This window comes from Mustela nivalis (assembly GCF_964662115.1).
Source record: "Mustela nivalis genome assembly, chromosome: X".
Taxonomy (NCBI): Eukaryota; Metazoa; Chordata; class Mammalia; order Carnivora; family Mustelidae; genus Mustela; species Mustela nivalis.
The window spans coordinates 88,282,215-88,302,755 of NC_139040.1; the positions used below are offsets into that span (position 1 = coordinate 88,282,215).

Genomic DNA, 20,541 nt, shown 5'->3' on the forward strand with positions numbered 1-20,541 from the left:
GATCATTCCCTAAGGGTGGCCCTTTTTACAACTCAAAGGGAAAATGGCGAAAGTACCCTACTGTCACCTGGCTCCAAGGGTCTATGTGTTACTTGTTTTTATTTTATTGATAAAGGAAATCAAAGGATAAATGGAAGTAGACCTCTATTTTTAAATTTGACAAGACTTTCACACCCATTATCCTCTGTGGTTTCACAATTAGTGGGATTGGCAGGGCAGATGTGATCATCCCATTTTACAGATGAGGAAACTGAGACTCAGACAGGTAAAGTGACTGGCCAAGCTCACCTAGCTAGTCAACAGCAGAGAACCTAGGTCTTCTCCCTCATCCAAAAAAAAAAAAAAAAATGGATATCTGCTGGGTGTACATAGCTACTTTAGGCGCACCCAATCTGGAAAGGGAAGTCCTCTGTTGTTCAGTGAAGGCTCTGCTCTGTAACCTTCAGTGAGCAGAAGTGGAGAGGATGAATCACAAGAGGACGTGCTGATGGATGAAGCTCCTTCCAACCTCAGCCAAGCTTCCACCTTGCAGGCCAACCGAGAAGGTGAGAGTGCCGAGGCCAGAAAGGCCTCCCTTCTTGCCCTGCACGTCTGACAGACACTACACTAGGGTTTTCCTGGAGGCAGCTGCCCACATGTGCAGAATAAGGAAGCATCTGTCTGCATGCGCTGACATACACCATCCACTTTATCCTCAGCCAGTTTTTCAAATAACATGTTACTACTGCTTGCCCAAAAGTTTGTCACTTCTTACTTGGTTCGCTTTCTTCTCACCCACCTGCTATCATCGCTCCAGATTCCCTCTTAACCAACAGGATGCAGTCAGTAGCAAAGTAGGACTGGAAAGGCAAAGGGGCACCAGCAGACTTGGCCAAGTCCTAGACCATGGCTCCTGAAGTACCACCCTATAGCCAGCCTCCACATTCAGCCACCCTGCTCAGCGTGTTGATGCATTGATTGGCACTCTCAGGAAATCAGGGCTGGCTCACTAAGTCTGTACATCACCCCAGATCTGGTTCTTCCTCTCCTAGAGTCAGATACCCCATCGCCTTCCCACTCAGTCTGCCGGCCTGCACAGTAGCCTGTTTGCTAGCTACTCAGTATAGTCCTCCAATGTGCTCCCTTTGTTTTAGATTCCATGAATATCCTGGACCCTGAGGATGAGGAGGAGCACACTCAGGAAGAGGACAGCAGTGGCAGTAACGAGGATGAGGATGATAGTCAGGATGAAGAGGAGGAGGAGGAGGAAGATGAGGAAGATGATCAGGTGAGGGGGGACTGTGTTTGGGCTGGTTCAGACAACCTCTTCCATGGGAACACAGAGCTGGAGAAAACCAACAGTCTGGGTTGCTAGCCTCAGCGCCTCCCTCCCTCATGTGCAAATGTGGCCATGACACCAGACTTCAGAAAACCCTTACCTCCAGCAATTCTCCATCTCCTATTTTCCCCTTAAGGAGGATGATGAAGGTGAAGAGGGAGATGAAGACGATGACGACGATGGCTCTGAAATGGAATTGGATGAGGATTACCCTGATATGAACGCTTCTCCCTTGGTCCGATTTGAGCGCTTTGACCGGGAGGATGATCTCATCATTGAGTTTGACAACATGTTCTCCAGTGCTAGTAAGATACAAGGGCTCAGCTGGGTTTTTACCTCTTGATTCGTATACCCTTCTCTAGGGTAAGCCAAGCAGTGAACCAGAGCAGCTATCAATCTGATACAGCACTTCTTTTCCTATGCTGACTTCCTGGGGCAAGGGATATCTGAATCCATCTCTCTCAATAAATGTGTACTTAGAAGAAGGAATTGTGAGAGGCTGCTTTTGTTCTCTCCACCTCAGTAAACAGGCAGCCATTTTAGAGCCTGGACAACTTGATGATTTGCTTGAATTTTTTTTTTTTAAATGAGACCAAGGCTGACTGCATCAGGCACCCATGTGCATGCTACAGTGACAGGGCAATCAATAATTCTTATGTCTGTAACCCTGGATCTTGAGAGTTTGGATGAACACCTTTGAGCTTGGCATTGGGGAGTATATTTGAGCACATTCACTCTGGTCATCAAGGATGCATCTTTACGGAGGAGAGAGTGAATCTCTTTCCTTCTCCCCCATCAACGACAAAGTTCGCTTTTAGCATCTAGCTCTTAGAATCAAGCTGTCCTGAGAAGGCAGGTCTTGACCCCAAATCACAAGCATGATATAGCAGAAAATACTGAACTGTTCTGGTCTGTTGTCTTGGCCAAGTAGTCTCTTACCTCTTTGAGCCTCAGTTTGTCACCTGTAAATGAAAAGTTCTAAAAGAAAAAAAAAATGGGTTGTACTACATAATTTTCAAGATGCCTTCTATTCTGTGATTTTCTTTGCATTTTTGTGATTTCCATCAGTCTCCCGTTTGTTGAGCCTCCCTTCATTTAGCAAATTAAATATTTGAGGAGTGCCTACTGCTTCCTAGGTACTCAGGATACAGCAGTGAAAAAGAAAGCAGTCCTTTTCCATGAAAGGAGTTTATGGTCTATTAGGAATTACAAGTTAGGAGGCATTACGTTGTAGTATGGTAAGAAAGCCCAGAGAAAAGGATTATTAAGCCAATCTGTAGAATCAGAGGAAGTGACATCTGGGCCAAGAACAAAAGAGCAGGTGAAGAAGGGGAATAGGAGTCCTCTAGGTGAAGGGAGTAGCATGTTTCTCAGGGGCCTAGAAGCATCACTGTGGCTATAGTGTGAAGAATGGATTGGGAGAAGGTACTATTTAGGAGACTGTTGCTATATCTAGATAAGAGATTGTGGCATAAGCTATGGTAGTGTCAGTGATTATAAATGAGGTGTGGGAATGAGGGAGAAAGGACAAAGCTCAGGTTTCCGTGTGAGGAAGTAAGGCCCAGGAGACATGGTTCTGTTGGAACAACCATGGAAGAGATTTTTTTTGGCACTGATCCCTTTACATATTGTCCTTGCAGCAGACATCCCCCCATCCCCAGGAAATATCCCTACCACTCACCCACTGATGGTACGCCATGCAGACCACAGTTCTCTGACGCTGGGCAGTGGCTCTTCCACAACGCGTCTCACCCAGGGCATCGGGCGCAGTCAGAGGACCCTAAGGCAGCTGACGGCCAATACAGGCCATACCATTCACGTTCATTACCCTGGGAATCGCCAGCCCAACCCTCCTCTTATACTCCAGAGGTAAGTTACATTTGTCCCATTTCTTAGGATTGTATGTGCAGCTTTTGGGGGAGTACTAAATTATGTAACAACTCTTTTTGCTTAAGTGTCCTCCTATGCATATGTTCAGCAATCGATGAAACATCTCATGTGCCAAGCACTTAACACTTTCAATATAGACAGGACAAGATTTCTGCCCTCAGTCTTAGAGTTTAGTGGAAGAAACAATATCAGAGTGAGAGAAAAGGACATAGGTATCATAATGGTCAATGTACAGGCTACAGTGGGTACACAAGAGAGAGAGGGTGCGGTGCATGGTATTATCAATGACACACACTCTGTCAGGAACAAATATCCAACCTCAGCCCAAATAAAGTTGGCAGACTGATAGTTCGAAAAGTAACTAAGATTTATGCTTAGTGGGGTATCTGACCAGCTCACCCAGAGGAGCAGGCAGTTCTTGATCTTGGGATCATGAGTTAGAGCCCCATGTCAGGTGTTGAGATTACTAAATAAAAGTTTTTAAAAAAAGATTTATACTCAATATGATCAGGTCCATAATAGTGTTAAGCATTTCCAAGAGGGTACAGAAAGGATCTCGCAATAACAGATTGCAGGACCCCTATGAATTACAGTGACCATGGTACCCCACCATCACACTACAGGTTGCTTGGTCCTTCTGCTGCTGCTGACATCCTTCAGCTGAGCAGCAGCCTTCCCCTACAAAGCCGTGGCCGAGCCCGCCTCCTGGTAGGCAATGATGATGTCCACATCATTGCCAGATCTGATGATGAACTGCTGGATGACTTCTTCCATGACCAGAGCACAGCAACCAGCCAAGCAGGCAAGTTTGTGTGGTGAAAGGAAGAGTACAGTTTTTACATTCTGCTTTTTTCTTGCTGAGGGAAGGCAGAACAGTATCTGCCCTGCCTAAAGTAACCACATTTTATCGGATCCAGAACCACTTGATAGTTTAGCCAAGGTCAACAAAATCTTTACTATCTCTGGACACTGGTGATGTGCCAAATGTTGTGATAGACTTTGGGTCCTGTTAGAGAAATGTGGCGATTTGGGGATCAGGTGACATAGGACCAGGCCAAGAATCTCACTCTTTTGCCCCTACAGGGACCCTATCCAGCATCCCCACAGCCTTGACCCGCTGGACAGAGGAATGCAAAGTTCTCGATGCTGAGAGCATGCATGACTGTGTTTCAGGTATGTGACAGCTTGGTTATCTGGGCAGTAGTGAGCCTTCCACAGCTGGGAATGAGTGCGTGGGAATTGCTGCCCTCATTCTCTGGCCACAGGCTCTGCCTCTTGGCTGCCTCCACTGAGCAACTTCTGATCTTTGCTTCTTTGATCCAGTTGTTAAAGTGCCCATTGTCAATCACCTGGAATTCCTGAGGGATGAGGAGCTGGAAGAGAGGCGGGAAAAACGCAGAAAACAACTGGCTGAGGAAGAAACAAAGATAACTGACAAAAGCAAAGAAGATAAGGAAAACAGGGATCAGGGTGCACAGGTGATTTTCAAGGGCGGGAAGGATTCATCTTTGGCTCTGTCATACTTTACTTTCAAATGGTTTTGGCATATACGTAGCACCAGTGATTGAAGAATCCTGAGATGTTCACATTGAACCTGAGAAATGATTCCTTCCAAATGCACCCTACATTCACATGGGGTTTTTTTTAGAGGAAAGAATTTCAAACCCTGAGGAAAAACTATTTCTCCAGTGTCTCTGCTGGGGAAAACTGGAGCAAGAACCAGAGTGGCTCCTAACTTACCAGTGACACTGTGTAGTCTCTACCTTCAGTGACTGCAACTAGACAAGAAGAATGATTTCGATTATGCCCATGCTCTTAGTGATTCAGTTGCAGTTCACTCAGTGGATTGACTGACCAAGTGTGGGGAGACCTTCCTTACCAAGATGACCCCATTCCATCATTTGGATAAGTTAGGCTTAGGCTTCAGTCAGGAAATACTCATGCCCTAAACCCCAGCACCACATGTCATTTTCTAAGGCTTGATTTTCAATTTGCAAAACCTCTAGCATGACTTTGGTTTAGAAAGAAACTACCTCTTTTGAAATTTCTGGGATGTTGAATAATACTGGCTTTAAAATATATGAAATATATAGAAATAATAAAACTCGGCAGTTAGGATATCAAATGAAGGATTTTAAAAATACTCAGTTAGGATAATAAACTTGATATAACAAATGGGTAGAAAATAAGCAAGCCTGACATGTGATTTTAAAAGCTGGAGTGGACAGTTGGGGTGCCTGGGTGGCTCAGTCGATTAAGCATCCAGCTCTTGGTTTTGGCTCAGGTCATGGTCTCAGGATCATAGGATGGAAGGTTCAGGGTGGAGTCTGCTTGTTCCTCTCCCTCCCACTTCTGTGCCCCTTCCTTCCCAAACCCCACTCACGCGCTCTCTCTCTTCATTCTCAAGTAGATGAATGAATAAAATCTTTAAAATCAAACAAACAAAGCTGGAGTGAACAAAACGAGCCAAGGAAGGGAAATACATAGTGATGAAACTTTAAGGAATTCTTGCTGGTCTCATGGTTGTATTTAGGCCACGTTCTGTGCCCAGCCCAGCTCATTATTCAGTCAGCCTCCTGGCTATTTCCCCTTGTTCCCAAGCCATCTTTCAGCACAAGTATGTATTAGAGATATATTGCACTTTAAAATGCTCATCTTTCATCCAGGTTCTTGAACTCCTAGGTGGCTTATGTGGGCAGGGGTAGCTATTACAGTTTTCCACTGTCTTACATGCTTACGGAAGTCCCACATTGGTCTGTCCCCTCTCTTTCCAGTGTACTGCATCTAAGACCAATGACTCCACTGAACAGAACCTCTCAGGTAACTCTTCCCCTTTTTCACGTTCCTGCTAATTGGTTCGTTCTTTTTCCTGACCCTTTCAAGTAGCTGGCCCAGAGTGGGCTGAAGATGAACACTGGTGCTCTGTGGGATGAGGTAGTAGATTGTATAGTTTTAGGGTCATACCCCATCTTGGAGATAACTATACAGTCTACTGTCTTTCCCACGGTGGTACACTTCCCCTCCAACGTGCTCTGTTCAGGTTCTCACTCTGATCATGCTGTGCTGCATTCTGGCATGTGTAGCAAGGCCATGTGTCCTATTGCCTTTGGTGACCACCGTGGTGTGGTGCTTCATGAGAATATCTGATGGCGGTGGTTCCCAAATGCCAGCCCTCTGTGGAAATGAACAAAATAAAGAGGGTTTAATGAGTTTTTCAGAAAGCTGAATTTATTCAATTTAAAGAACTGGTTTTTATAGAGATTATGTCCTTCTTAGTTCTTTGGTATCAAAATATTTTATTAAGTGTTATTGACAGGATTCTTTCTTATTTGGCTAAACTAACCTACGTTTGGTAACCCTATGTTAGTCTCTTTCTATTTTCTCCTTTTTATATAAACTTTGTGAGTCTTCGGAATCTAAAAGTCTAGGGATGTTATCCTGAGCAATCTGTTTTTGGCATCTGTGGGCTAACTGGTATTACTACTATATGTTTTGTATTCCTCCTTCTAATCTTAATGTCAGCAGCTATTTCATGGTTCTGATAACTTGTCCATGTCCCCCACCCCCATTTCTTCAGAACTTTCTTCTGCTTCCCTGTGCCTTTTGTCTCCTTTGGCATTTGAATTGCAAAATGAGATACTAAAGCCTACACAGTTTTTTGTTGTTGTTTTTTTTCTAAGCATTTAAAGTGGGTGGTAGGTGTCCTGGTGCCTTTAATCTAGCAAAAGGTCTTTGAAAAGGTCTGTTACCAGGTAAAATGGCCTTTTGTCTGCTACCCTTGCTAGAGGATTCTGCTCATGCCGGGGTGAGGTAGTAAGTTGTATTGTTGTGGGGTAGGGATTTTAGGCCCCAATTAGAAGATAACTATACAACTTACTACTTTCCCTGGTGTGGGCATATTCATACTTAGTCTTGGCACTGTTGCCTCCATCAGAGATACAGATATTCCTGGGATAATCAGGACTCTTAAGGAAAGGGAGGTCGAAGGGAATAAGTGATATTTAGGGTGAGGCAAGTATCATCATAAAGTGACTTTGAACTCTTTCCCCTTCCACCCAGGGCATAGAAAGGATTTAATTCTTAGGATCTGTAAAGATTCATATCTTCAGTTCTTGAGACTAAGATAACACTGTGCCTTAGCCCTCATCCTGGGTATACCAAATGATCCACAAGCTGTTCTGAGGAACACTTGGGGGCGAGGGGGGGGGGGAGATATTCATACATTACTGACTGGGGTGGGATACTTGTCAGGCCACATGTGCTGATTGAGTGGCGTCCTGGTTTCTTGGCTGATTGTCCTTTAACACCTGCATTGTTATTCTTTCCGAGAAAGATGGGACTCCTATGCCTGACAGCTACCCAACAACCCCATCTTCAACTGATGCAGCTACATCTGAGTCCAAGGACACCCTTGTCACTCTGCAGCCTTCACAACAGCAACAAACACTCCCACCCCCACCAGCCTTGGGAGAGATTGCTCAAGAGCTGCAATCCCCTGCTGGAGAAGGGGGTAGCTCTGCACAGCTATTGATGCCTGTAGAGTCAGAGGAATTGGGTCCCACAAGGCCAAGTGGAGAAGCAGAAACAACTCAGATGGAGTTGTCCCCAGCTCCTACTATAAGTGAGTAGAATTTCAAGGTTTGGGTAAGGAGTGAAGGGTGATTTAACAGGAGGGAAAATGGACATCTTTGGAGTTTTTTACTGTCCTTAAAGAAATAGTAGAAGTTCGGGTCCTCAGAGAGTAGGATCTTAGCTTGCATATTTTCTTTCTTAGCTAAAGTTGAGGTTTCTTCTCTGTGGACTCAAGATCATGTATCTGAGTGTCGAATGATACAGGTGATAATGCAAACAGTTTATTGAGGTGATCACTTTTCCTGGGCTATCATGGCAAGCCTGTTACTTCTTTAAAAGCAACCTTCCTGGGACTCCTGACTGGCCAACGTCCAAACAGAAACAACCCTCCAAAGTAGATAGTATTATCTCTGTGAGTAAACTGAAACCCACATGAGATTATTAGCCCAAGACCATTCAATAAGTGATTGAGCTGAGAAAAATCCAGATCTGTGACTTTAAAGCTTGCTCTCCTTCAGCATCCTTTAGGCATGGCAAGCACATCACCCACCCCCCCACACACACACATCTCTCCCATCCTGGCAAACACTGTTCATCTCATGCCCCTATTTCCCAGTGGTTTGCAGTGGGGCCTCAAAATTCTTCACAGCAGTGTTCCAACAGGGTAAATTGAGACTTGTTTGCTATTTCTGCTCTGCACCATGCTGCCTGTGATAGGCTCTGGAAAAACTTTAAGGCATAAGAGTTTTTTATTTCAAGGACCCTTCTTTAGGTAAACAAAATCAACATGCATGTACAAGTGGTGCCTGCATGGAATCTGAAAGTGACAGACTCCCTTCCTTACCTGGGGTACCTAGGGAAAGGTGTTTCACAGGCATACCAGGAACATCTTGAGGAATTGAGGAATTGAGCTGAGCTTTATAAAGTATATGAGACTGAGGGGAATGTCAGGCGAGCAAGACAGTAGAGAAGTGAGAAGTCTAATCTGGCTGCATCTTAATTCGGCCCCCTCTTCTAGGCAGAGATCTAACCTCTCCATGTGACTTCCTCCTAGCCTCTCTTTCCCCAGAGAGAGCTGAAGATTCTGATGCACTGACAGCTGTCAGCAGTCAACTGGAAGGCTCTCCTATGGACACCAGTAGCCTAGCTTCCTGTACCCTGGAGGAGGCTGTGGGTGACACCTCAGCAGCTGGCAGTTCTGAGCAACCCACAGCAGGCAGCTCCACTCCTGGGGATGCCCCACCTGTTGTGACAGAAGTGCAAGGCAGGGGCGATGCATCAGGGGAACCTACCCAGCCCCCTGAGGACAGGTAAGCATTGTGTGAACAAGAGGAAAGCAGAATGTGCTGGTGGATATTTCAAGCCACATGCATATTTGTTAACTCTTGCACATGCTTGGTGCACTGGGGAAATCATCCTGGCTTCTATGAGAGTGGGGTGTTATGGGAGTATTTTATAAATGGGGAAACATTAATACCAAGAACAACCTGAAAATTATTTTCTTTAGCTCTCCCCCTGCATCCTCTGAGAGTTCTTCCACCAGAGATTCTGCTGTGGCCATTTCTGGAGCAGATTCCCGGGGAATCCTAGAAGAGCCACTCCCTTCAACAAGCAGTGAAGAAGAAGATCCCCTTGCAGGTGAGCTCCATGTGTGCTTAGGCCATCCTAGGGTTATGTAGGCTTCTAGGAGCCTTTGGCGTGGAAATTCCTGCCAGTTAAATTGTTCCACCCACATGGAAGGTGGCATACCTATGGGAGGAGGTCCAGCAGTAAGGGAGTGCTGGTGCTGCATGATGGAATGAGCCCAGGCTTTGGAGTCAAACAGATCTTAGCTCAGGTTACCCCCTCTGTAGTCACCTACCTTCAGAACTTGGAACCATTGCTTAACTTCTCTGATCCTTATCAGTACTAAGGGGGGTTGATAATAGCTACGTGGTAGGGTCTTGGTGAAGATTCAGTGACAGCATACACGAAGACTATGGCACATAATAAGAGCTTTACTGAGCCTAGGGAAGGTGAAGGGGCCCTCTTTGTGTCCTCTGTCCTTTGCATGCATTGAGGTTAAATAAGGCCATGGGTCTCTTTACTCCGAGTACATTTTAAGCGTTGGTAGAAATGGGAGTCCTTTCACATTTTGTGCCTCCCCTCAGGTATCAGTCTACCCGAAGGTGTGGACCCCTCTTTTCTGGCTGCTCTGCCTGATGACATCCGCCGAGAAGTCCTGCAGAACCAGCTGGGTATCCGTCCACCAACTCGGACTGCCCCTTCAGCAAATAGTTCAGCTCCTGCAGTGGTGGGCAATCCTGGTGTGACTGAAGTGAGCCCTGAGTTCCTGGCTGCCCTGCCTCCAGCCATCCAAGAGGAAGTATGTGAGCAGGGAGCTGGTGGGGCTAGGCTGCCTAGCTATGGGTATGCCCCCATTGACCTCTTCTGCTCCGTAGGTGCTGGCACAGCAGAGAGCTGAGCAGCAGCGACGGGAACTGGCACAGAATGCCAGTTCAGACACCCCCATGGACCCTGTGACCTTCATCCAGACCCTGCCCTCAGACCTGCGCCGTAGTGTCCTGGAGGACATGGAGGACAGTGTGTTGGCTGTGATGCCACCTGACATTGCTGCTGAGGCTCAAGCCCTGAGGCGAGAGCAGGAAGCCCGGCAGCGACAACTCATGCATGAGCGGCTCTTTGGCCACAGCAGCACCTCTGCACTCTCTGCCATCCTCCGAAGCCCCGGTACAGAGGGAGGCAAGTGGGAGGGCTCTGAAATGTTTGGTTTTGGCCACATGAGGCTCTGTTGTTCCCCTTTTCTCTTATTGGACCCAGCTCACCAACCACCTCCCCAGTTTCATTTTCCTTTTTCTTTCCTTCCAGCTTTCACCAGTCGCCTCAGTGGCAACCGTGGAGTCCAGTACACTCGCCTTGCTGTGCAGAGAGGTGGCACCTTCCAGATGGGGGGTAGCAGCAGCCATAACAGGTACCTTATTTTTTTTTATTTATTTTTTATTGTTTTATTGCCATACCACCTCTCACTTCTGTCGCTAGTCCAACTTCCTTAATTTATAGGTGGAGAGACTGGATGATCTCTCTGGGATATTGCCTTGAATGAGTAGGGGAGCCAGATCTTTGGACTCCCCCTCAGAAAGACACAGCTTTGGGGTGGTGTAGCTACCATAGACCATAATCACAAAGTAAGGCAGACTGGCAGCAGGTGCTAGCTGTGGTTATAGTAAGGAAAGCCACTTGCCGAGAGCTTGTAACATCTAGGCTGTGGAAGAAGAGTTCATTACTACCCAGGCTGAAGCAGACTGCACCCAGCATGCCAAAATATAAAGGGAGTGATCAGTCCCAGTGAGGCAGGCAAATCCTTTATAGGCTAGAGAAGGTAGGAAATAAGCATTATTGTTTGTTTTTTAAGACCTTAAGTGTAGTCTGACTTCACCAATTGTTAATATGGACACTGTTGTAGGGCAATCAGTCAACCTGTTTGAGCCTCTTGTTCATCATCTCAAAAATGGACAGTTCTTTGGTCTTTTCAGCAGCCCCATACCAGTTGGTATGGATTATAGAGTACTTGGTACCCAGTAGATACACAAGAGGGCAGCTCTTCTTACTGTTAAGAACACTTAGACTAGACACTCTTCCCTTATGCCTCCTTGGAAGTATGCAGCTCATTCCCCTTCCCTTGGGCTATACCTAATCCCCAAGCTCTAGCTGAAGTGTTACCTAGAAACCATGCTCTGTTCCAGGCCTTCTGGCAGTAATGTGGACACTCTCCTCCGCCTCCGAGGACGGCTACTTCTGGACCATGAAGCCCTATCCTGTCTCCTGGTCCTGCTTTTCGTGGATGAGCCAAAGCTTAATACTAGCCGTCTACACCGAGTACTGAGAAATCTCTGCTACCATGCCCAGACCCGCCACTGGGTCATCCGCAGTCTGCTCTCCATTTTGCAGCGCAGCAGTGAGAGTGAGCTATGCATTGAAACACCGAAGCTCTCCTCAAGTGAGGAGAAGGGCAAAAAGTCAAGCAAAAGCTGTGGGTCGAGCAGTCATGAGAACCGGCCACTGGACCTGCTACACAAGATGGAGTCTAAGAGTTCCAACCAGCTTTCCTGGCTCTCAGTATCCATGGATGCAGCCCTAGGCTGCAGGACTAATATATTCCAGATCCAGCGTTCAGGGGGTCGCAAACACACTGAGAAGCATGCAAGCAGTGGCTCCACCGTCCACATCCACCCCCAGGCTGCTCCTGTTGTCTGCAGACATGTTTTGGACACACTCATTCAATTGGCCAAGGTGAGGAGCTTGAACCCAACCCTTGGGGTTCTTACTTTCACTTTTTATAATTTTTGTGCATTTGGTTATCAAAACTCTCAGTGGTCTGTATGATCCCCATTCTACAAATGAAGAAGCTAGGGTACAGAAATTTTTAATGGCTTTGTCATGTGGCTAGTAAGTGATGGACCTGGACCTAGAACCTGCTCCTTTTTAAAAAAAAAAAAAAAAAAAAAAAAGTTTTTATTTATTAGAGAGAGCACAAGTGGGGGAGGGGACAGGGAGAAGCAGACGGCGCACTGAGCAGGGAGCCTGATGTGGGGCTCGCTCCCAGGACTCCAGGATCATGACCTCAGCCGAAGGCAGACACTTAAGCAACTAAGCCACCCAGGTGCCCCTGTTCAGTCTTATTTTTAATAATCATTGCTGCCATTTTTGAGGGTCTACCTCGTACCAGGCACTATGCAAAAATACATTATCTCCTTTAATCTTGGCCGTTTTTTTGATAGAGCATGATTATGCTCCCCATTTCTTAAGTACAGAGACAGATGCTCAGAGGTTAGCTAATCATCTCCCTACAAACCCCTTGTTTTCTTCTCTAGGCCACTTCACCATCAGTTAGATAAAACTCGTATATGATCTTTCTCCCATGTCACCAAAGCTATTCAGAAGAATGGTGTGTCTAGGAATCAGTTGTCTCTCCTTGTCAGGAAGATGTATTTTCTGTGTAGACCCTTAGACCAAGCCTGTCCTCCTTTTGCCGGCAGGTATTTCCCAGCCACTTTACACAGCAGCGGACCAAAGAAACAAACTGTGAGAGCGATCGGGAGAGGGGCAGTAATAAGCAGGCCTGCAGCCCATGCTCTTCACAGTCCACCAGCAGTGGCATTTGCACAGACTTCTGGGACTTATTGGTAAAACTGGACAACATGAATGTCAGCCGGAAAGGCAAGAACTCCGTGAAGTCAGTGCCAGTGAGCGCTGGTGGTGAGGGGGAAACCTCCCCATACAGCCTCGAGGCCTCTCCACTGGGGCAGCTCATGAACATGTTGTCACACCCAGTCATCCGCCGGAGTTCTCTCTTAACTGAGAAACTCCTCAGACTCCTTTCTCTCATCTCAATTGCTCTCCCAGAAAACAAAGTATCGGAAACACAGGCTAATTCTGGCAGCAGTGCTTCCTCCACCACTGTTGCCACCTCAACCACATCTACCACCACTACCACTGCTGCCTCCAGCACGCCCACTCCCCCTGCTGCAACCACCCCTGTCACTTCTGCTCCAGCTCTGGTTGCTGCCACGGCTATATCCACCATTGCCGTAGCTGCTTCGACCACGGTGACTACCCCCACGACTGCTACCACTACTGTTTCAAGTAAGTGTGGATGTAGGCTGGGAGCTTTGGGGTATGGACACCCACCTCACCCTCCACTCCCCCATCCAGGTATTACTCCCTAATGATAGCATTCGGCTTGGTTTGTGTTTGCGAGAGCCAAATGTGTTCATTTTTGCCCCCCTCAGTCCCAGTTTTCTCTCTCCATCATTCTCTTCCCCACACTCATCCACCTACCCACACAGACACTCCTGAAGACCAGCGGGCATTCACTGAATGTGGCTTCCCTAGGCTAAGCACCAAAAGGAGGAGGAGAGAGAGAGAGAAAGTCCCTATTTTCAAAGAACTCCCAGCCTTTTCATCCTGGTTGAGGGAACCAATCTCAGGAAAAAGTTTTAAGAGCCAACAGGATACCGTGTGAATAAGGGTAGAATAGCCAGGCTATCCTAGGAAGTAAAAGGAATGAGCCCTATAGCAGACTGGTAAGAATTACTGGAAAAAAAGTTTTGAAGAGGGGGCTCTGATGGTAGGGAAACAATTGAGAAATGTTTGAGATTCTTTGTCACTTTAAAAGGTAGGTCATGAGAGTCCTTGACATCCCAGGTCATTTGGATTTAGCTTTGGTGGGTGGCTTTTCATTTGTACTACTTTACCATAGTGAAGCTCTGGACAGTTCAGTGATTATCTGGTTCTGTCATGTGAGTTTTTTTTTTTTTTAATTAAATTTATTTATTTTCAGCATAACAGTTTTTATTATTTTTTCACCACACCCAGTGCTCCATGCAATCCGTGCCCTCTATAATACCCACCACCTAGTACCCCAACCTCCCACCCCCCCACCACTTCATACTCCTCAGATTGTTTTTCAGAGAGTTTTATTAGAGGCTTACAGTGTTCCATCTGATTCCTCAAAGCTTCTACAACTACTAAGGTCAGCAAATCTCCAGCAAAGATGGGTGATGGGGGCAGCAGCAGTGCAGACTTTAAGATGGTATCTTCTGGCCTCACTGAAAACCAGCTACAGCTCTCTGTGGAGGTGAGTCCAAGCTCTTCTGAATTCCTAAGATTGAGGGGAAAATGGTGGATGGGAATAGATAAAGTTTTCATACTCAAGTTGAGGCTTACCCTTTTTCTTTCCCCCAGGTGTTGACATCCCACTCTTGTTCTGAAGAAGGTCTAGAGGATGCAGCAAATGTGTTACTGCAGCTCTCTCGGGGGGACCCTGCAACCCGGGACACTGTTCTCAAGCTGCTACTGAATGGAGCTCGCCATCTGGGTTATACTCTTTGTAAACAGATAGGTAATAACCAGAGTAAAGCATCTTGTCTTTCTAAAGCTTTCCAATGAGGGGTCACATCTTTATGGAAGCCTTCCTGGATCTCCAGGTTGAATCAAACTCCTCTGTGCTTCTATAGCACAGCCCCTGTCCTCTCCTCTGTTGCAGCACTGATAATACTGGGTTGTCATCTGTTTCCCTCTACTTATTGTTCAGGGAGAACAGGGCTGGGCTTCTCTCTACATTCCCAGTGCCTGGCACATGCCTTGTAATCAGTGCTTAGTAAAGGAAAATGAGTACATATAGGACCAGCAGTGCTCTTTTGCTTCTCCATTCTGGGCACTTACAAGAGCCCTGTGATAAGCCTGCTAAGGCAGCTTCCCACCTCAGAGATACACCTGCACTTCACTTAGGCTCAAGAATTGAGAGTCCAAGTGGTAGATATCCCCTGCCTTTGTGCAGTTGTGAGGGTACAGAAGTTCTAAAAACACTTGTAAATTGTCTAGTTTCAGTCTCCCTGTTGTTAATCAAGAAGAAAACTAAAACCCAGGGTGATAAACTGATTGAATTGAGGAGTAGAGCCAGATTTTCTTTAAGCATAGAGAGTCTCTTTGCTCTCTCCCACCCCCAACCCAATCATGGATCGCCCTAGATCTCAGCTACCTGCTTAGTTATCTCCTTCTCACAAATGTGCCTAGAGCAGAGGTGACATGGGTATTGGTTAGACTGTATAACCCAGAGTATTTGTTACATGAGAACTATAAGGTTCTTCCAGAAGGAATTTGGCCAGTCTCTGATTTCCTTGAGTCGTACCATTCAATACCCATGGGCCAGGCAGTGTCCCACCTACTCTACTGCTATTATCTCCTAATATTCAAAACTGCCTTGTGAGGTTAGTCAGTGTTAGTCTCGTTATCAAGATAGATTCGTGAACTTGGAGAGGAGTTTAAGCAATTTGCTTGAGATCACCTCAGAAACTGATACTTTTCCCCCTCTGCACTGAGCTGCATTTTGTGTAGATTGAACAGATTCCTGAGGCAGGGTATATTGCTAGTCTCTGAATGGCTGATCATGAACATACGTAGTAAGGTGAACAGCAGAATTCCTGTTCACTCCAGATTCTCTGCAGCTGAGCAAAGAAGACAGCCTGGGCAGGTTTCTTGGAAAAGTTTGGCTTTCAGCTGCTTCACTAGGGGAGTCTCTGAACACTTGCTGGCTCCTCTGCCTGACCAGGTACCCTTTTGGCTGAGTTACGGGAATACAACCTAGAACAGCAGCGACGAGCCCAGTGTGAGACCCTCTCTCCTGATGGCCTGCCTGAGGAGCAGCCACAGACCACCAAGCTAAAAGGCAAAATGCAGAGCAGGTGGGTGGTTGCCACCCATTTGGCTGTGGGGCTGGAATCTGGGGTATTCTAAAAGGTGGCTCTTGTTGGTTTCCTGGTGGTGGTGTTGTTGGTGGTGTTGTTGTTGGCGGTGTTGTTTCCCCTCTTTGGGCAGATTTTCTTATCTGTCCTATACATGCTTTACCTTATTTTTTCCCACTTTGGGGATTTCCTTCTGAGATTCTTTAACCCTCTGGTTGACACCAAAAAGCCCTGCTCGCTCTGGATGTTTATGCTTTGATGCTGTCAGTATACGCAAGCCACCTCTACACCATCCAGGTTTGACATGGCTGAGAATGTGGTAATTGTGGCATCTCAGAAGCGACCTCTGGGTGGCCGGGAGCTCCAGCTGCCTTCTATGTCCATGTTGACATCCAAGACGTCTACCCAGAAGTTCTTCTTGAGGGTACTGCAGGTCATCATCCAGCTCCGGGACGACACACGCCGAGCTAACAAGAAAGCCAAGCAGACAGGCAGGCTAGGTATGAAACTGGAGTGTCCAGTTGAGGGGCAGGGTTGGTGGTGGCAAACTCAAGAGTCCCTGGAGGGCAGGACTTAATGTCATGTTTCCATCCTGCTTAACCTTTTCAACAAAGGAAGTGATGATCCTTTCCTAGGCTGTTGATGGCTGCGTTCTATATGTCACTCAAGCTTTCTGCATAGGAAATTCATTAGGGCAAGTGAGAATTAAGGGAGAGTGGAAATCCGGCAAAGAAACTGGGGGCAGCTCTTTTGTTGAGCAAGATTTAAGGCACTGAGTGTGTCTCCTTTCTGCTTCTTTGATCACTCCTGACTAAAACATTGCAGCCATGTTGCCTCAGCTGTGGCCTGCCAAATCCTATCTCTTTTTCTCCTGTCCCACAGAACCCTCTACACCTGCCACTATCCATCTGCCTAGCACCATGTCCCCTGCCCTTACTTGTAATGGTAGTTCTTAGTGCCTGGTGAAGAGCACTCTGAAGCTGCCTGAGCTAAAGCTCAAAGACTTCAGCAAGATGCCCTGTGGCAGCCCAGGAGATGGGAGAGAGAATATTGGGCATTCCCTCATTTCTACTTTTTATATCTTGCCTTTTTTTTTTTTTTTCTTTCTCCCAGGTTCTTCCGGTTTAGGCTCAGCTAGCAGCATCCAGGCAGCTGTTCGGCAGCTGGAGGCTGAGGCTGATGCCATTATACAAATGGTACGTGAGGGTCAAAGGGCGCGGAGACAGCAACAAGCAGCAACGGTTAGCATGATGCCTGTGGCCCCTCATTCATTTGTCTCTCTCCCCTTCCCCACCACATTATCAGTGGGGTTTCACTGCCCTTACCTTGTATGCTTTTGCATTAAGTTTGCTGTATGAATGCTTCCGGACAACAGGGTTACTTTCTTATTGATGTTTTCTCTACTGTTTGTTCATTGTTTTGGATTGATGTGACTTAAAGCTTGGCCATCATACCCCACTCCCAGCTATCCAGTCAACAGTGGCGCTTTTGCAAACTGCATAATGCTTAGTGTCTGGGTTCTGAGGGGGTGTGGGATAAAGGTTTTTCAGTCTCATGGAATAATGCAAGTACATCAGGAATCCTGCCCTTGTAATGCCCCCAGGCTTGGTATACATCCCATGCAGCCTCTTCTAGGCTATGGCTGGTCTATCTACCCTGGCCTCTGCTTCTGTTCTCCACACTCTCTTGGTATCATGGCACCTAGGCACTTAGGCACTTTTAGGAAGAAACCTTCAGGTTCCTAGATAGCAAACTCATTGTTGGGATCCCAGCACAGAGTGGCTGCGGGAAAAGCCTAGCATCATGTCTATATGCTGTGGCACTCTCATTGTTTTCCTGTCCTTGCAACATGCAAGTCACCTTCCCAAGATCCAAGAAATAAAGGTATCCTGAGGCCTGGTTTTTCTTTGCATATTACTTCTATTTAACACAGTGTGATTTCATTGAGCATGCTGAGAACATCGTAGAATTTGAGGGCTGTGACTCCCAACACAGTAGAAAGGGAAAACAACTATTATTCTGGAGTATTTTCTGCGCCATCTTTCCCATACCCAAAAGGACAGATGTTGGCTTTGTGAATACTCCCACCCATCAAAGGTTGTCCCTTATTTCTCCTTTTCTGAGCAAACAGAAACAGAGAGCCAAACCTACAGTGTGCTCACCTGAGGGTGTGTGTGTGTGTGTGTGTGTGTGTGTGCGCGCGCGCCGCGCACACGCACACGCATGCAATCTATTCTCAGAAGAAGTCTTCAGGTCTGGTGTCTAACTAGACATAACTAACTGGACATAGGTCTGGAGTACAGTGGAGGCAATGCAGGCATCCAGGGAGCTTTTTGGAAAAGTTTACTAGCTCAGGGTGGAGGACGGCAAAGGAGGTGGGAAGGCCATTCTTTTGTTCTAGAAAGCTACAGAGTTTTTTGACCAGATAAAGGAAGCTTTATCTTCTAAGCTTTCCAAACTTATGATGTATGAGAATGGGTAGAGCCAGCCTCTAGCCTCTCCCTGAGGAAAGCAGAGTTGCACCCTTTTATGTGACTTTGTCTCCCTTTTATCCAGTCGGAGTCAAGCCAGTCGGAGGCCTCTGTCCGGAGGGAGGAGTCACCCATGGATGTGGACCAGCCATCTCCCAGTGCTCAGGATACTCAGTCCATTGGTCAGTACTACTTCCTGTTTCCAGTACAACAGAAGAGAAAGCCAGTCTGCTGCATCCCCTGTTCTCTATATACATGAGCTCAGTGTTTTCCAGTTTGTTTCAGTGAACGCTGGCTTTTGTAAATGTTACTAGGCATTTACCAACCAAGATCACTAACTGTCACCACCTCACCCTTTCTGGAGATTTATAGCATACACTACAATTCCTGTAGTAAAGAAACTATGATGTGATAATGTTAGACATGGAGACAGCATATGTTTGAGTGGTGGCTCTGCCATTTGCTAGCTCTGGGACATGAAGCAAACCTCTCTTAGCTTCAGTTTCCTTGTTTAAAACAGGGATGTTGGGCGCCTGGGTGGTTCAGTGGGTTAAGCCGCTGCCTTCGGCTCAGGTCATGATCTCAGGGTCCTGGGATCGAGTCCCGCATCGGGCTCTCTGCTCAGCAGGGAGCCTGCTTCCCTCTCTCTCTCTCTCTCTCTCTCTCTGCCTGCCTCTCCGTCTACTTGTGATTTCTCTCTGTAAAAAAAAAAAAAAAAATTTTTAGGGCGCCTGGGTGGCTCAGTGGTTAAGCCGCTGCCTTCGGCTCAGGTCATGATCTCAGGGTCCTGGGATCGAGTCCCACATCGGGCTCTCTGCTCAGCAGGGAGCCTGCTTCCTCCTCTCTCTCTCTCTGCCGGCCTCTCTGCCTACTTGTGATTTCTCTCTGTCAAATAAATAAATAAAATCTTTAAAAAAAAAAAAAAAAAACAGGGATGTTCATAGTTAAGATTGAACAAGTGAACACACACCCATATATATAGCACTTAAAACAGAACCTGGCACATTGCGGGTGCATTAGTAGCAGCATTTCTCAAAAGTTAATTGTACGTAGAATACTTTCCGATGCCCTCCTAAACACATTTCTGTGGAATAGGGTTGTCACAGGACATCCGTTTTTGAAATGCATTAAATCATTTAATAATCCATAGATTCTTTGAAAGCTAATGAGGCAGTGAGTAAACCAGCTCTGTCTATAGTAGTCACTGGCCACATGTGCCTATGGAGCACTTAAAATGTGGCTTCTGCAGCTGTGGAACCAAAATTTTTATTGTATTAATTGTAATTGATTTAAATTTAAATGTCATCTAGTGTAGGACTGGAGCTTGCTTTCAGATACTGCTCAGTATTACTTAGTAGCCAGTGGGCCAGTCTGCTTGATCTGGCATTGGAAATCTGGATTAATGGCCTGCACATTTGATCTGGGAAAAAGCTAAATGAAAGGAAAAACCTCAAAGCTTTCTCTCTCTCCTTTCTGTGGCCTATAGGCTCAGATGGAACCCCACAAGGGGAGAAGGAAAAGGAGGAGAGGCCACCTGAGTTACCCCTGCTCAGTGAGCAGCTGAGCTTGGATGAACTGTGGGACATGCTGGGAGAATGTTTAAAGGAACTAGAGGAATCCCATGACCAACATGCGGTGCTAGGTGAGTTGTGGCCTTTGGGCCAAGGTCCCACCCTGCTGATCTGCTCTCGGGCCCTTTCTGCCCACTCAGTTTTCTTCCTTCCAGATCATATCTCTCTCTCTCTCTCTCTCTCTCAATGTCTCTGTAATGAGAATTCAAAGGAGGGGTGTTTTTTCTCTCACTTCAGTATCCAAAAAAAGATTGGCTCTTTCTTTTAGTAGCTGTATCTTTTCACTTTTTAGATCAGGGGAATCTTTATAACTGGTTGCCTTTTTTAAGTTTCAGGGAAGCTCGGACTTTCTCTGTGGCTTCATTTTTCTTTGCTACATTGTATTTCTCCTATAAGTTTTCATTATTTTTTCTAACATATTGTGCCTCTGTAATTTGATTATGAAGAAAAAGAGGTTTATATGTTGAAGTTTCTAA

At 46.3% G+C, this 20,541-nt stretch overlaps 1 protein-coding gene across 40 annotated transcripts in view; it reads left to right on the top strand.

The window, feature by feature from the left end:
* The window catches only part of HUWE1 (HECT, UBA and WWE domain containing E3 ubiquitin protein ligase 1), a 171,741-nt gene that overhangs the window by 145,464 nt on the left and 5,736 nt on the right, over positions 1 to 20,541 (top strand). For 13 of the 40 annotated variants that reach the window (XM_082717517.1, XM_082717528.1, XM_082717543.1 and 10 more), the window contains 23 exons: positions 447 to 545; positions 1,134 to 1,267; positions 1,455 to 1,623; positions 2,959 to 3,187; positions 3,832 to 4,010; positions 4,292 to 4,381; positions 4,532 to 4,686; positions 5,983 to 6,028; positions 7,542 to 7,829; positions 8,799 to 9,090; positions 9,288 to 9,418; positions 9,931 to 10,145; positions 10,222 to 10,510; positions 10,649 to 10,751; positions 11,524 to 12,070; positions 12,817 to 13,423; positions 14,296 to 14,417; positions 14,525 to 14,681; positions 15,891 to 16,023; positions 16,321 to 16,523; positions 17,137 to 17,264; positions 18,580 to 18,676; positions 19,981 to 20,136. In XM_082717517.1, coding sequence (XP_082573643.1) covers positions 447 to 545; positions 1,134 to 1,267; positions 1,455 to 1,623; positions 2,959 to 3,187; positions 3,832 to 4,010; positions 4,292 to 4,381; positions 4,532 to 4,686; positions 5,983 to 6,028; positions 7,542 to 7,829; positions 8,799 to 9,090; positions 9,288 to 9,418; positions 9,931 to 10,145; positions 10,222 to 10,510; positions 10,649 to 10,751; positions 11,524 to 12,070; positions 12,817 to 13,423; positions 14,296 to 14,417; positions 14,525 to 14,681; positions 15,891 to 16,023; positions 16,321 to 16,523; positions 17,137 to 17,264; positions 18,580 to 18,676; positions 19,981 to 20,136 — 4,569 coding nt within the window. The remainder of the gene's footprint in view (positions 1 to 446; positions 546 to 1,133; positions 1,268 to 1,454; positions 1,624 to 2,958; positions 3,188 to 3,831; positions 4,011 to 4,291; positions 4,382 to 4,531; positions 4,687 to 5,982; positions 6,029 to 7,541; positions 7,830 to 8,798; positions 9,091 to 9,287; positions 9,419 to 9,930; positions 10,146 to 10,221; positions 10,511 to 10,648; positions 10,752 to 11,523; positions 12,071 to 12,816; positions 13,424 to 14,295; positions 14,418 to 14,524; positions 14,682 to 15,890; positions 16,024 to 16,320; positions 16,524 to 17,136; positions 17,265 to 18,579; positions 18,677 to 19,980; positions 20,137 to 20,541) is intronic. The other 27 variants (XM_082717511.1, XM_082717512.1, XM_082717510.1 and 24 more) reach the window with 12 other exon arrangements.